General features: G+C 41.5%; 1 protein-coding gene across 1 annotated transcript in view; it reads left to right on the plus strand.

The window, feature by feature from the left end:
- Window positions 1-1,638: 1,638 nt before the first annotated feature.
- The window catches only part of afg1lb (AFG1 like ATPase b), a 117,055-nt gene continuing 100,979 nt past the window's right edge, over window positions 1,639-17,714 (plus strand). The window contains exons 1-2 of the mRNA XM_061885668.1: window positions 1,639-1,765; window positions 1,861-2,084. Coding sequence (XP_061741652.1) covers window positions 1,660-1,765; window positions 1,861-2,084 — 330 coding nt within the window. The 5' untranslated portion in view covers window positions 1,639-1,659. The remainder of the gene's footprint in view (window positions 1,766-1,860; window positions 2,085-17,714) is intronic.

A 17,714-nucleotide genomic window follows, 5' to 3' on the forward strand; every position in this document is an offset into this window, starting at 1 on the left:
TGACTCAAAGGAGAGAGTTGGGTCAAAGATAATACCCAGATTCTTTACCGAGTCGCCGGACCGGACCCCCTCCACAAGGGAGAGTGGGACAGAGGAGAAAAAGAAAATAAACAGCAGATCAACTGGTCTAAAAAAGGAGTCTATTTAAAGGTTCAAACTTTTTTCAGTGATGTGACCCATGTGAGTTTTTTTTTTTAATTCAAGTACCCCCTAATCAGAGCAAAGCATTTTTGGTTGGAAAAAAAAGAGATAAAGAAGTAAAATACAGCACTATGTCATCAGTTTGTGATTATCCATCCATCCATCCATTTACTACCGCTTATTCCCTTTCGGGGTCGCGGGGGGCGCTGGCGCCTATCTCAGCTACAATCGGGCGGAAGGCAGGGTACACCCTGGACAAGTCGCCACCTCATCACAGGGCCAACACAGATAGACAGACAACATTCACACTCACATTCACACACTAGGGCCAATTTAGTGTTGCCAATCAACCTATCCCCAGGTGCATGTCTTTGGAAGTGGGAGGAAGCCGGAGTACCCGGAGGGAACCCACGCATTCACGGGGAGAACATGCAAACTCCACACAGAAAGATCCCGAGCCTGGATTTGAACCCAGGACTGCAGGAACTTCGTATTGTGAGGCAGACGCACTAACCCCTCTGCCACCGTGAAGCCCCAATTTGTGATTAATTACATTATATAACAGTGCAAAATATTGCTCATTTGTAGTGGTCTTTCTTGAACTATTTGGAAAAATAGCTGAGATAGGCGCCAGCGCCCCCCGCGACCCCAAAAGGGAATAAGCGGTAGAAAATGGATGGATGGATGGATATAAAAATAACAAAAAAATTGTTGAAAAAAAAACAAGTGATTCAATTATGAATAAAGATTTCTACCCATAGAAGTAATCATCAACTTAAAGTGCCCTCTTTGGGGATTGTAATAGAAATCCATCTGGATTCATGAACTTAATTCTAAACATTTCTTTACAAAAAAATAAATCTTTAACATCAATATTTATGGAACTTGTCCACAAAAAATCTAGCTGTCAACATTGAATATTACATTGTTGCATTTCTTTTCACAGTTTATGAACTTACATTCATATTTTGTTGAAGTATTATTCAATAAATATATTTACAAAGGATTTTTTAATTGTTGCCATTTTTAGAATATTTGAAAAAAAATCTTACGTACCCCTTGGCATACCTTCAAGTACCCCCAGGGGTACGCGTACCCCACATTTGAGAACCACTGGGCTAGAGTACACAAATGAGTTTTAAGGTGAGACTTAAATGCTTCTACTGAAGTAGCATCTCGAACTGTTACCGGGAGGGCATTCCAGAGTACTGGAGCCCGAACGGAAAACGATCTATAGCCCGCAGACATTTTTTGGGCTCTGGGAATCACTAATAAGCCGGAGTCCTTTGAACGCAGATTTCTGAAATAATATGAAAAATGAAATAATAATTATGTCGTTTTTTAATAGCAATTGTACATCATTCCTGTGTGTTCATTAAAAAAAACAGTTGATAACTATTTGTATTTAAATAACATTATTGATGTATTGATGTACAATCCAAACAATTTGTCAACTTGCTATATCCGGGCTTTGTATTTTGTCGGCGTGTAAATAAAGTTTCGTCATTTTGAACCATCATGGCGGCACATATTTTTTCTACCTTCCCAGCATCTGCAAGATGCTTGTTGGCGTTTGTCCCTTTAAGTTATGTTCCTGCTTTACGAAATACATGTCAGGCAAAAGGTAAATGAACACAACTTAACAGCTTTATTGACCGTAGCTATTCGTATTCATCATTTCGTGGTAGCGATGCATTGTCTGTGTTGTCACTTTTCAAGGCTGCTTGAGCTGGCGGAAGCACTTTTCCACGGCGACTTCTTGCAGAAGTGTGGCCCAATACGAACGCCTGGTTCAGTGTGGATCTTTGAAGGAAGATGCTCTGCAGCGGCATGTTCTCCAGCGCCTGGAGCACCTGCAGAAGTCTCTGCAAAACTACAATAACAAACCCTACGTGAGCCCACCTCCCGTCCGAATACACCCTGACTGTGATAAGATCAATCAGGTATGCAATTATTTATATGGAACTATTGTATTATAACTTAGACCCATTTGTATTAAAGGGGAACATGATTACAATTTCAGAAGGGTTAAAACCAATACAAATCAGTTTCCGGTGGCTTATTTTATTTTTCGAAGTTTTTTTCAAAATTTTACCCACCACACAAATCCCGAAAAAAAAGCTTCAAAGTGCCTGATTTTCACCATCGCTATATCCACCCGTCCATTTTCCTGTGACGTCACTGCGTGATGCCAATACAAACAAACATGGTGGATAGAACAGAAAGATATAGCGACATTAGCTCGGATTCAGACTCAGATTTCAGCGGCTTAAAGGCCTACTGAAACCCACTACTACCGACCACGCAGTCTGATAGTTTATATATCAATGATGAAATAATAACATTGCAACACATGCCAATACAACCTTTTTAGTTTACTAAATTTTAATTTTAAATTTCCCGCAAAGTGTCCTGTTGAAAACGTCACGGAATGATGACGTGTACGCGTGACGTCACGGACTGTTAGGAAATATTAGCGCTGCGCACACACACACAGCTAAAAGTCGTCTGCTTTAACCGCATAATTACACAGTATTTTGGACATCTGTGTTGCTGAATCTTTTGCAATTTGTTCAATTAACAATGGAGGAGTCAAAGTAGAAAGATGGAGTTGGGAAGCTTTAGCCCAGGGGTCGGGAACCTTTTTGGCGGAGAGAGCCAAGAAAGCCAAATATTTTAAAATGTATTTCCGTGAGAGCCGTATAATATTTTTAACACTGAATACAACTGTCAGGTTCAAACACTGATGACATCTATTAAACAGACAAGAAGCAAGGAATTAAAAAGAGACTGGATTCAATTTAGCTCAATGAGGAGAAACGCGTAAACCTGTACCTTGTACAGGGTCGTCCCACGCTCTGACAAGAGAATTCTACGCCTCCTCTTTTATTTGGACTATCCCTGAATTCACACAACTAAATGCGTACATCTCTTATTCATTTTGATAACATTGTTATTCTGAAGGTAACCATCCATCCATCCATCCATCCATCTTCTTCCGTTTATCCGAGGTCGGGACGCGGGGGCAACAGCCTAAGCAGGGAAACCCAGACTTCCCTCTCCCCAGCCACTTCGTCTAGCTCTTCCCGGAGGATCCTGAGGTGTTCCCAGGCCACCCGGGAGACATAGTCTTCCCAACGTGTCCTGGGTCTTCCCCGTGGCCTCCTACCGGTTGGACGTGCCCCAAACACCTCCTTAGGGAGGCGTTCGGGTGGCATACTGACCAGATGCCTGAACCACCTCATCTGGCTCCTCTCGATGTGAAGGAGCAGCGGCTTTAATTTGAGTCCCTCCCGGATGACAGAGCTTCTCACCCTATCTCTAAGGGAGAGCCCCGCCACACGGCGGAGGAAACTCATTTCGGCCGCTTGTACCCGTGATCTTATCCTTTCGGTCATGACCCAAAGCTCATGACCATAGGTGAGGATGGGAACGTAGATCGACCGGTAAATTGAGAGCTTTGCCTTCCGGCTCAGCTCCTTCTTCACCACAACGGATCGGTACAACGTCCGCATTACTGAAGACGCCGCACCGATCCGCCTGTCGATCTCACAATCCACTCTTCGACCACTTGTGAACAAAACTCCTAGGTACTTGAACTCCTCCACTTGGGGCAGGGTCTCCTCCCCAACCCGGAGATGGAATTCCACCCTTTTCCGGGCGAGAACCATGGACTCGGACTTGGAGGTGCTGATCCTCATTCCGGTCGCTTCACACTCTGCTGCGAACCGATCCAGTGAGAGCTGAAGATCCCGGTCAGATGAAGCCATCAGGACCACATCATTTGCAAAAAGCAGAGAGCTAATCCTGCGGTCACCAAACCGGAACCCCTCTACGCCTTGACTGCGCCTAGAAATTCTGTCCATAAAAGTTATGAACAGAATCGGTGACAAAAGACAGCCTTGGCGGGGTCCAACACTCACTGGAAATGTGTTCGACTTACTGCCAGCAATGCGGACCAAGCTCTGGCACTGATCGTATAGGGAGCGGACCGCCACAATAAGACAGTCTGATACCCCAAACTCTCTGAGCACTCCCCACAGGACTTCCCGAGGGACACGGTCGAATGCCTTCTCCAAGTCCACAAAGCACATGTAGACTGGTTGGGCAAACTCCCATGCACCATCAAGAACCCTGCGGAGAGTATAGAGCTGGTCCACAGTTCCACGACCAGGACGAAAACCACACTGTTCCTCCTGAATCCGAGGTTCGACTATCCGGCGTAGCCTCCTCTCCAGTACAACTGAATAAACCTTACCGGGAAGGCTGAGGGGTGTGATCCCACGATAGTTGGAACACACCCTCCGGTCCCCCTTCTTAAAGAGAGGAACCACCACCCCGGTCTGCCAATCCAGAGGTACCGCCCCCGATGTCCACGCGATGCTGCAGAGTCTTGTCAACCAAGACAGCCCCACAGCATCCAAAACCTTAAGGAACTCCGGGCGGACCTCATCCACCCCTGGGGCCTTGCCACCGAGGCGCTTTTTAACTACCTCAGCGACATCAGCCCCAGGAGAGTCCACCACAGATTCCCCAGGCACCGCTTCCTCAGAGGAAGACGTGTTGGTGGGATTGAGGAGGTCTTCGAAGTTTTCCTTCCACCTATCCACAACATCCGCAGTCGAGGTCAGCAGAATACCATCCGCACCATACACGGTGTTGATAGTGCACTGCTTCCCCTTCCTGAGGCGGCGGACGGTGGTCCAGAATCGCTTCGAAGCCGTCTGGAAGTCGTTTTCCATGGCTTCCCCGAACTCCTCCCATGTCCGAGTTTTTGCCTCAGCGACCGCTGAAGCTGCACACCGCTTGGCCTGTCGGTACCTGTCCACTGCCTCCGGGTCCTATGAGCCAAAAGGACCCGATAGGAAGGTAACCAATAATAAATAAAATACTTTTAACCATTAATCCGACTTCTTGAACAGGTGCGATAGAAACGGATGGATGGATTAAAATGCATGAGAATGTTTTATATTTTGAACGTTATTTTTAACACTGTGATTACCAGCGAAATTATTAATGACTTATCGTGTTAAGCAACATCAACAAAGATTTATCTGAGAGCCAGATGCAGTCATCAAAAGAGCCACATCTTGCTCGAGAGCCAGAGGTTCCCTACCCCTGCTTTAGCCTTTAGCCACACAAACACACGGTGATTCTTTGTTTAAAATTCCCGGAGGTGAAACTTTACTATGGATCAGAGCGGTCAAGCGAACATGTCAACCAGCAGTTTTCGGTGAGAATATTTGTGGTAAAAAGTCGCCACTTACCAGAGATCAGCTGAGCTTGTGCCATCCGTACAGCTGCCGTCGACTTCCATCAGACACTGGCCTCAAGACACCTGTGGATACACCTCTCCGACTATCAGGTACTATTAAACTCACTAAAACACTAGTAACACAATAGAAAGATAAGGGATTTCCCAGAATTACCCTAGTAAATGTGTCTAAAAACATCTGAATCCGTCCAAACGCAATCGCGTTTTTTTTTTTTTTTTACTTTTTTTGGTTTTTGTTTTTTTCTGGTCCGTCGCTATCAATATTCTCAAACACGAATCTTTCATCCTCGCTCAAATTAATGGGTAAATTGTCATTTTCTCAGTCTGAATAGCTCTTTTTGTTGGAGGCTCCCATTAAAAACAATGTGAGGATGTGAGGAGTCATCAACGGGTGACGTCATCGTCTGCGACTTCCGGTAGAGGCAGGGCTTTTCTGTTAGCGACCAAAAGTTGCGAACTTTATCGTCGATATTATCTACTAAATCCTTTCAGCAAAAAATATGACAATATCGCGAAATGATCAAGTATGACACATAGAATGGACCTGCTATTCCCGTTTGAATAAGTACATCTCATTTCAGTAGGCCTTTAAAGGCCTACTGAAACCCACTACTACCGACCACACAGTCTGATAGTTTATATATCAATTATGAAATCTTAACATTGCAACACATGCCAATACGGCCTTTAAAGTTTACTAAATTACAATTTTAAAGGCCTACTGAACTGAGATTTTCTTATTCAAACGGGGATAGCAGGTCCATTCTATGTGTCACACTTGATCATTTCGCGATATTGCCATATTTTTGCTGAAAGGATTTAGTAGAGAACATCCACGATAAAGTTCGCAACTTTTGGTCGCTAACAGAAAAGCCCTGCCTTACTGGAAGTCGCAGACGATGACGTCACCCGTTGATGGCTCCTCACATCCTCACATTGTTTTTAATGGGAGCCTCCAACAAAAAGAGCTATTCGGACCGAGAAAATGACAATTTCCCCATTATTTGAGCAAGGATGAAAGATTCGTGTTTAAGGATATTGACAGCGACGGACTAGGAAAAAAAATAAATTAAAACTTAAAAAACGCGATTGCATTGGGACGGATTCAGATGTTTTTAGACACATTTACTAGGATAATTCCGGGAAATCCCTTATCTTTCTATTGTGTTGCTAGTGTTTTAGTGAGTTTAACAGTACAGTCGGAGGTGTGTGTCCACGGGTGTCTTGACGCCAGTGTCTCAGGGAAGTCGACGGCACCTTTATGGACGGCGCAAGCTCAGCTGATCTCCGGTAAGAAGCGACTTTTTACCACAATTTTCTTACCAAAACCTGCTGGTTGACATTTGGTCGGAATCCATGTTCGCTTGACCGCGAAAAATCCTCCGGGATATTTAAACAAGGAATCGCCGTGTGTTCGTGTGGCTAAAGGATAAAGCTTCCCAACTCCATCTTTCTACTTTGACTTCTCCAATATTATTTGAACAATTTGCAAAAGATTCAGCAACACAGATCTCCAAAATACTGTGTAATTATGCCGTTAAAGCAGACGACTATTAGCTGTGTGTTTGTGCAGCGCTCATATTTCCTAACAGTCCGTGACGTAACGCATACACGTCATCATTACGCGACGTTTTCAAGAAGAAACTCCCGGGAAATGTAAAATTGCAATTTAGTAAACTAAAAAGGCTGTATTGGCATGTGTTGCAATGTTAATATTTCATCATTGATATATAAACTATCAGACTGCGTGGTGGGTAGTAGTGGGTTTCAGTAGGCCTTTAAAATGAGCAAAATACGTAAATATTCCATGTTATTATGAACGTGGCTGTTACTACATTACATGTATAATTATAGCATGTGTATAGTTCGTTGATAAAAGTTTTTAGAGCATTTTATAGGCGCAATAGGTCGATTTATTGTAAGCTGTAAGCTATCCATTGTAAGCTGTAAGTATATTTACGAGTTAGAATGCATTAAATTAAATTAAATTAAATGTTTTTGTTTTACATAAGGATTGTAAATGATAGGCAAAATAATCCCCAAAATGTGCAGTTGCCCTTTAATGTTATTGATACACATTTGTCATTATGGTCCCAATCTGGGCTCCCTACTTACATTCAACATGTGGTGGGAGTGTACTGTACCCCAGTCAAATCACCAATGGGACGCAGGTCAAAGGGAGGGTAGGGGTCTGGGAAGTTTATTGTGCATGCGAGCTTCAGAGCGGCTGCAATGTTGGGGATTGTTGTTGTTTTTAGGTCAGGGGGAGATGACTGTCTAGTGTTTGGCGCTGGGATTGTTTTTTTGTGTGTATGTGTGTTTGGCTGGCACAGACACATGATGTTAGTGCGGAGATTTGCAAAGGCAGCCGGGGGGCAGATCTCCCGCTGGGCTTGTCCCGGCACCCTTCGACACTCTCACCATGCAGTAATGAGGTGGGAGGGCGGGGGCGGGGGATCCCCATTATCTGGGCCATTCTTGTCCTTTTTTGCTTTTGATTCGGGACTTTGACAAATACTTTGGTGTCAGGCTATCGACACCGGCCTATCTGCATGCACCTTATTTCTTGCAGTCCCACACACTCTGACTGGACAATTACGAATCAGGTCACAACACTGTCCTTTCGGTGTGTTTTTCCCCCTTGTAAAAGTGCCACCATTGTCTGTCACTAACTGACCAAGTCTGTGAGGAGAGTACACTTGACTTAATACTGACCCAATGTGGCGTGGTTTTGCGGATGGTCGACTAACAATGGGCCATTGTCTGGGGAGAGCCGCCCTCTTCAAGTCGGACCTGTATCACATGTACGCCGCACTTCCACCTCTGCCACGGCAATTTCGACAATACGACTAATGATTATTCAAAAAAACAAAACAAAAAAACCCGAAAAGGCCATGTCCTGCATGTGAACTTTTCCCACATGCGCCGCTGTCCCCCGTCCTCCGTGGGAGGTGAGACGGGGCCACGTCGCTCCGCTAGACAGCGCGTCTGAGGGACGGCCTTGTCTTTCTCCACTCTGCCATGGCACGATGGCTCGCCGCCACAACTCACCACCACGCCAGAGGGGATTTTGGGAAGTCAGGGAGAAGTCACACACTAATGCCGGCGCAGACAGGAAAGGCTTGTTGTTCCTCCCCAGGAGGGGAAGTGGAGGACCTGGGAGAGAGGACAGGCAACAAGTTTGTTTTTCATTTCTCCCATTGTCCATCTTTTTACCCGGAGTCAAGTACTCCTTGAAATAGACACTAAATGAAAACTGAAGAGGACAACACTTTGTGCTCATGCGTTACAAAACAATGTAAAGCTGCCTGGTTACAGATACATAAAAACCTTGACACCTCCAAAGGTGGCGAGACATATTTCAATAATGAATAGAGCAAAATACGTTCTAACCGAAGGGTGTCAAAGGTACATGCAAACAGGTTTTATCCGGCCCGAGACGAGATTGCTGAGTATAAAAGTGAGCTTAAAATGTTTGAATGAAAGAAATTGCTGCTCTTAATGTGTCCACTACATCCGTGGTCCCCAACCACTGGTCCGTGACGCATTTGCTACGGGCCAGAGAGAAACATTAAATCATTTATAAAAGACTGTATTTTCTCCGACTTAGCTTTGGCCTGTCCCGCTAAACCTGGGGTGTCAAACTTGTTTTCATTGAAGGCCACACCACAGTCATGGCTGCCATTAGAGAGCCACTTGTAACAGTAAATAATTAATGAATTTGCCTATGAATTAAAAAATAATAATAGGATAAAATAAAAAATAATAATAATTAAATAAATAAATATATATATATAATTTTTATTTTATTTTTTTTAATTGCCGATTTTACCAGAGTTTTTTACAGAAAAAACACTTGCAGCTTAGTTGCCAGTAAAATATTGTACTGTAAAATATAGTGTTTTTTTCATTATTATTATTATTTTTACAAAATATTACTGTACATAGAAATACAGTACCGCTGTTTAATTTTATTTTGGCAACTCAGATGCCAGTTTTTACCATAATAAAATGTGGTACCATAAAATCATCAACCGTGGATTTTACAGTAAAAAAACTAAACAAAAATTGACAGCTCAGACTACAGAATTTTACTGTAAAAAAAAAAATATATATATGTATATCTATATATATATGTATATTTTTACCCCCCCCCCCCCCCCCAACTTACAGTAATATGCTGTTAAAAAAAACTTCTATTGCTCATTTTTATAGTGTACACTTTGATGGATAACTTGCTTCAAAATCATAAATTAAGCAGATATTTAGGTATTTATTTGGATTTTGACCAACAAAGTTAGATAATATAATATTTCTTGCAATATTGGACACCTTTTATTTTCCTTGTCAAACTAGGAAAAAAAAACAACTAATTCCTTTAGTAAGAAAATAAGAAAGTAGATAAAGAAAATACAAGGTATTTTATTGATACATATTATTTACATGGTTTTGCGGGCCATATAAAATGACGTGGAGGGCCAGATCTGGCCCGCAGGCCTCGAGTTTGACACCTGTGCACTAGAAACACCAATGAGCTTGTTTATAGATGTACAATAAAATACTTCATGGGACGTTGCCATTTGTTATAACATTGTGACATGATACAATGCACATTAATGAACATATCAGACAGAAAAGTGAAAGATTGTAGCCAAAGGTTGATTTCCATCTGCATCTCATTGCAAAGAAACACTAATTCAGCATTATAGTGAGTTGTATTTCTCATGCACTTATTCTTGCTGTATTTGGGGACGGCATGACACGGTTGGGAGAGTGGCCGTGCCAGCAACCTGAGGGTTCCTAGTTCAAACCCCACCTTCTACCAACCTCGTCACATTCGCTGTGTCCTTGAGCAAGGCACTTCACCCTTGCTCGTGATGGGTCACGGTTAGGGCCTTGCATGGCAGCTCCCGCCATCAGTGTGTGAATGTGTGTGTGAATGGGTGAATGTGGAAATCGTGTCGAAGCGCTTTGAGTACCTTGAAGGTAGAAAAGCGCCATACAAGTATATCCCATTTATCCTTTACCATTAATGTGGCACAAGTGGAAAGCCGGTCCTTGAAAATAATGCCTAAATTAAACCGGTCATACACTTGTAAAGAACATAATGTCATGGCTGTCTTGAGTTTCCAATAATTTCTAAAAGTCTTATTTTTTTGTGATAGTGATTGGAGCACATACTCATTTGTCACAAAAAACATTCATGAAGTTTGGTTCTTTTATGAATTCATTATGGGTCTATTGCAAATGTGACCAAATGTGCTGGGTCAAAAGTATACATACAGCAATGTTAATATCTGGTTACATGTACTTTGGCAAGTTTCACTGCAATAAGGCGCTTTTGGTAGCCATCCACATGCTTTTGAATGAATTTTTGAGCACTCCTCTTGACAAAATTGGTGCAGTTCAGCTAAATTTGTTGGTTTTCTGACATGAAGTTGTTTCTTCAGCATTGTCGACATGTTTTCAACTCAGAACTTTGGGAAGGCCATTCTAAAACCTTAATACAAGCCTGATTTAGCCATTCCTTTACCACTTTTGACGTGAGTTTGGGGTCATTGTCCTGTTGGAACATCCAACTGCGCCCAAGCCTCAACCTGGTGATTGGCTGATGATTTTAGGTTGTCCTGAAGAATTTAGAGGTAATTCTCCTTTTTAATGTCCCATTTACTCTCTGTAAAACACCAGTTCCATTGGCAGCAAAACTGGCCCTGAGCATAATACTACCACCACCATGCTTGACGGTAGGGATGGTGTTCTTGGGATTAAAGGCCTCATCTTTTCTCCTCCAAACATATTGCTGGGTTTTGTGGCCAAACAGCTCAATTTTTGTTTCATCTGACCACAGAACTTTCCTCCAGAAGGTCTCAGCGGAAAACTTCAGACAAGCCTTAAGGTGTCGCTTCTGAAGCAGGGGCTTCCTTCTTGCATGTAGCCTCTCTGTCTATGGCGATGCAAAACACGCTTGACACACCTGTGTTCCAACAGCTTCCAATTCATTGCAGACTTGCTTTTTGGTGGTTCCCGGTTGACTCTTGATCATCCTGACCAATTTTCTCTCAGCATCAGGTGATAGCTTGCATTTTCTTCCCGATTTTGGCAGGGACAAAACTGTGCCATCCACTTTATACTTACGAACAATTGTCTGCACAGTTGCTCTTGGGACCTTAAGCTGCGTTGAAATGGGTCCAAGTGACTTTTCTGATTTTTTCAAGTCAATGATTAGTTTTTTTAGATCCGTGCTGAGTTCCTTTGACTTTCCCATTGTCGCGCTTTTAACCGAGTCCAATGACTGCATCACTTGAGCCCTATTTAAATGGGCTCAGAGAAGTCAATAGATGTTGTGGGACTACCGAGGATGTCGTAGTGGTTTGTGCAGCCCTTTGAGACACTAGTGATTTAGGGCTATATAAGTAAACATTGATTGATTGATTGATTGTTAATAATAATCACTCACATGAAGTTAAGAGGCCATGCCATGAAGGTAATTTGATTGTAACTTTTCCACATCACTAAAATTGACAATGTATGTTGCTTTTATGTATACTTTTGACCCGGCAGATTAGATCACATTTTCAGTAGACTCATAATAAACTCATGAGGGACGGCGTGGCGCAGTGGGGAGAGTGGCCGTGCGCAACCCGTGCGTCCCTGGTTCAATTACCACCTAGTACCAACCTCGTCACGTCCGTTGTGTCCTGAGCAAGACACTTCACCCTTGCTCCTGATGGGTGCTGGTTGGCGCCTTGCATGGCAGCTCCCTCCATCAGTGTGTGAATGTGTGTGTGAATGGGTAAATGTGGAAGTAGTGTCAAAGCGCTTTGAGTACCTTGAAGGTAGAAAAGCGCTATACAAGTACAACCAATTTATTTATTTATTTATAAAAGAACCAAACTTCATGAATGTTTTTTGTGACAAACAAGTATGTGCTACAATCACTCCATCACCAAAAAAATAAGGGTTGTAGAAATGATTGGAAACTCAAGACAGCCATTACATTATGTCCTTCACAAGTGTATGTAAACTTTTGACCACAACTGTACGTATTTACGCTGCTTATAGGTGATAGTATACAAAATGTAGATCGTAACGTTTATGCCTTGATTGTCAAAGATTTTGGTAGTCTAACCTGTGACATTTCTACCCTTTTAATAATCTGTACATTTTGTGTTGTACTTATGACCCCGGGCACATAAATATGCTTAAATTATATGTATCGCCTTCTAACTTCATGTGGGATTCATGAAATAAATCCAAATTCACAGGTTTTGTTGTAGATGATGCTACATGTGTACAGAATAAACCACAGGATGTTTGTACATCAGTTGAGGAAAATTAGTAAATCACATTAATAACATCCTGTAATTTGGTATTGATAAATAGTAAATGGGTTATACAGCGCTTTTCTACCTTCAAGGTACTCAAAGCGCTTTGACACTATTTCCACATTCACCCATTCACACACGCAAGGGTGAAGTGTTTTGCTCAAGGACGCAACGGACGTGACGAGGTTGGTAGAAGGTGGGGATTGAACCAGGAATCCTCAGGTTGCTGGCACGGCCACTCTCCCAATCACACCACGCCGTCCCTATTGATATTCTTCTTCTTTTTATCTTCTGATAGATCAAATTTGGGAGCATTTTTAAATTCTCCCAGACTCAAGTCCACCTATTTGACTGATGACCATTATCACATCATTTATCCAGAAAGTATGAATAACGACAAAAGAAGATAGAATACTATCAACCGTGACATGCAAGTTAAAAATAACCCATTATGATTTGTACATTTTCAGAATGGGCTTGTTATATTTTAAAAACAAAGAAAACAATCTGACATTCTCTCTTTTTTTAAGTTACCATGCTATGATTTTACCAATCTGGCCTACTTGGGAATAGCTGAAATTAGTTGTACACCCCTATTTAAGACCAATAATCATTTCATATCCTCTACCTACCATATCGGAGATTTTGTGGAGAAATATGGGGAAATAACTACAAAAGTACACTTCATTCACTAACCGTTTTACAAATGAGGTCAGTTAGAATAATACATATTGTTCGATATAGAGAACTTATAAACCCTTTATTTATTGAATCAAAAATATTAAAATTCAATTGCCGTAAATTTCATACTATAAACAGCTACTTTTTTTCCTACGCTTTGAAACACGCGGCTTACAAAACGGTGCGACTAATAAAGGGATTTTTCCTTCGCTAACGGCCGTGAATCAAATAGTTTTCACAAAACACAAGCACAGACATTGAATAAGTGTGGTATTTTTTCTGCTATGGAGCCATTTGTTGGAAAAGTATTTCCTTTGTTTAGTACTTTCAACCGCAAGTACAAATGCCATTCCGTCTTCAAGTTGTCCATAGCAATTCTACTCATATGAATTCTTCATTCATCTCTCCAAGCAACATTTGTATCTTTTACAATATAACTAAAACAATTTAAACTTACTAATTCATCCTGTGAGTGATGTTTGTAGGAGTGTTTTCATGCATATGTGCTATCATAATGTAATGATGCTAGCGACCCCTTGAAATGTGACAAATTGGGGGTGTGGAGTACACTATCCACTTTACCCGCCAAATGGCAGTGGACTGTTTAATATTTAAAATGTATTCTGGGCAATTCCAATTTTGACCACAGTGTTGATTGCTATGTAGAGCAGGGGTAGGGAACCTATGGCTCTAGAGCCAGATGTGGCTCTTTTGATGACTAAATATGGCTCTCAGATAATTATATTTATATAGCGCTTATCTCTAGTGACTCAAAGCGTTTTACAAAGTGACACCCAATATCTAAGTTACATTTAAACCAGTGTGGGTGGCACTGGGGCCAGGTGTGTAAAGTGTCTTGCCCAAAGACACAACACCAGTGACTAGGATGGCGGAAGCGGGAATCGAACCTGTAACCCTAAGGTTGCTAGCACGGCCACTCTCCTAACCGAGCTAAGCCGAGTAACCGTGTAATACTCTTCCATATCAGTAGGTGGCAGTCGGTAGCTAATTGCTTTGTAGATGTGGAGAACAGCGGAAGGCAGAGTGAAGGTAAAAAGGTGTCTAATGCTTAAACCAGGGGTAGGGAACCTATGACTCTAGAGCCAGATGACTGCATATGGTCCTAGAGCCAGATGACTGCATATGGCTCTCAGATAAATGTTAGCTGACATTGCTTAACACGATAAGTAATGAATAATTCTGCTGGTAATCACAGTTTCAAAAATAACGTTCAAATTATAAAACATTCTCATGCATTTTAATCCAACCATCCGTTTTCCACCGCACCTGTTCAAGATGTCGCATTAATGGTAAGAAGTATTATATAGTTGTTAAAAAGAAAAAGAGACTTATTATACTCTACAAATGTTGGTCATACTTAAAAATGCACAAATTTAATTGTACTCAGTGTTGAAAAATGTTACATGGCTCTTACGGAAATATATTTTGAAACATTTGGCTTTCATGGCTCTCTCAGCCAAAAAGGTTCCCGACCCCTGATGTAGAGTGTTGCTTTCCACCATTTTCAGCAGACTGGATTGCAAAATGATTAACTCCCTATTTATTCTTTCACAGTATCATGTTCTCATATGTTCTCATAGTCATCAGTATCATCAGTATCACAGTATCATGTTCTCATAGTCATCATTGTCACCGACGTCCCACTGGGTCATTATTGTCACCGATGTCCCACTGGGTGTGAGTTTTCCTTGCCCTTATGTGGGCCTACCGAGGATGTCGTAGTGGTTTGTGCAGCCCTTTGAGACACTAGTGATTTAGGGCTATATAAGTAAACATTGATTGATTGATTGATTGATTCTCACATGAGCTCCACCCAGGAATGGGGACATATGAATCCCTTCCCTACAGTATAAACTGCTACCCAAGGATATACAACAATTATTCTAAACAAAAAAGGAAAAATATTAATCAATGTTTGAAAATTAATCGATTTATAATAGGGATGAATACAAATCAATTTTTTTGTACAGCTCTACCAGCTAAAGTTGTGTATATAAAGAGACTCACCTCAGAATGCCACATAGCCATGTTGGGTACTTATATAATTTTGAAAATATATTTTTTCAAAGACGTTTTTAGGTCAACACTGCCTATATTGCTGCTATGCCAGCATCAAAATGGGGCTTTTGAATCCTTTAACCCGGGGGGTCAGCAACCCGCGGTTCTCGAGCCGCTTGCAGCTTTTTAATGCTGCCCTAGTGGCCCCCTGGAGCATTTTTAAAAAAGGATTGAAAATGGAAAAAGATGGGGGGGGGGTATTTTTTTTAATTTTAGTATGTTTTTTTTATGTGAGGACAAACATGACACAAACCTTCCCAAATGTGAGAGTACAGTATTTGGTGAACATTGTTTTGTCCTACTAATTTCGGCCGTTCTTGAACTCACCATAGTGTGAACAGTTTGTTTACATGTAAAATCTTCCTATCCTTTGTCTCATTTGGTCCACCAAAAGTTTTATGCTGTGTGTGAATGCACACAAGTACGCTTTGTCGATGTTATTGAGTTGTTGGAGTGTGCTAATCAGGCATATTTGGTCAGTGCATGACTGCAAGCTAATCAATGCTAACATGCCATTTAGGCGAGCTGTATGTACATATTGCATCATTATGCCTCGTTTGTAGGTATATTTGAGCTCATTTAATATCCTTTACTTTTATCCTTTTTGTATATAATTCAGTTTTGCATGCCCGATTGTAGCTGAGATAGGCGCCAGCGCCCCCCGCGATCCCAAAAAGGAAATAAGCGGTAGAAAATTGGATGGATGGATGTCTCATGACACATTATCGCATTGGCTGCATTTCCGATGGTTGTTCCAGACCACAGCAAACATTACTTAGTTTGTCAAAGATTGTAATAAATCATTAGAAGATGACAGCCTGCCGTTTCCCTTAACTTGGACCCACACATCTATACCTTTGGCCATTAAAAGCAGGTCATTTACAGAAGTTATCTCACACTCTGAGTAGCCATTGATTTACTAATGATTTCTAATGTTTTAAAAATGTGCAGAATAAATATTACATTTCAACATTTCTGTCAACGAAGATTTGCTTCACCCAACGAAATTTTGATAGTAGGCTATTATAACTCATATAGACACTTACATCATGTGTTGTCTTCAATATAAGACTTATATATGGCTTTTCATTTTTTGCAGCTCCCGACAGATTTTTTTATTTTTTATTTTTTTTTTGTCACAGTGGTTTACACTTGCATCGCACCTCATAAGCTTGAGAACACAATGTGTCCAATATTTTCCACAACCATTTTTTAAAAACGAATCAGTTCACAATCGATTTTTTTTTTGTGCACCTCTACCAGCTAAAGTCGTTTCAATGAAGAGATTCACCTCAGAACCCCTCACTGCCATTTTAGGTACTTTTTTTTAGTTTAATTTTGGTTTTATTTAGTCAAAACATAGTTCAAAAAGTTATAGTTGGACACTGAAGGAAGGGACTGATGATTATGACCTGTATTATTAAGTCCTAACATAATTCATGGTCAATGCACAAAGATGAGCCACAGTAGTATTTCTCATCTTTAGATTGATGACACTTGCATTTAAATAGCCCAGGCCTTTTTTCCACATATTTGCCTTTACTCAGTATGCACAGCTTGGTCTCATAGAAGCCTTTTTTTGAAGCAGGGACCTTTTGATGATAGGAGGCAGGCAGCACAATGACTTCCAGCGGCACCTCAATGCAACAGTACCGTATCACAATTAGCAGCGCTAAACAGGCTGCACACAGACAAGTCCAGTCCATCTCGTATGGAGCCTCATTCAGTCCTCTCCGTTTTGTCTGACAAATCCCTCCATTGTTCCTCTGATGATGCTTTTCTTTCGTGGGAACCCTGGCTTGTCTTGTTGATTAGATCCCCTTTGTCTTCCTCCCCTGCAGTGGGCTCGTCTGGAGAATGAGAAATCTCAAACTGTAGTGGTGGCTTAATGCCTCACAATACTTTGTTTATGAATCGGCGGTTCAAACTTGTACGGTGATGGCTGTACCAAAGTTGAGATGCGGGGTGGGAGCTACATCCCACTTGGGTTTTATTAATGAGTTTATGCATGTATGGCTCTAGGAAAAAAATAAAACAAGGGGTGGAGTGGCACTTGGATATTCTTCACCTTTTGTTTGTTACAGTGGAACAAAACTTTTTGGAGAATGTTGCCCATCTTTCACAATTGTTATGTAAGACAGAACACATGTTGTTCTCTTTTTTATGCATTCTAACTCAGCATAAGTCAGCGAACAATGGAGCCAATGGTAGTT

The sequence above is a fragment of the Nerophis ophidion genome, linkage group LG24 (genome assembly GCF_033978795.1).
Source record: "Nerophis ophidion isolate RoL-2023_Sa linkage group LG24, RoL_Noph_v1.0, whole genome shotgun sequence".
NCBI lineage: Eukaryota > Metazoa > Chordata > Actinopteri > Syngnathiformes > Syngnathidae > Nerophis > Nerophis ophidion.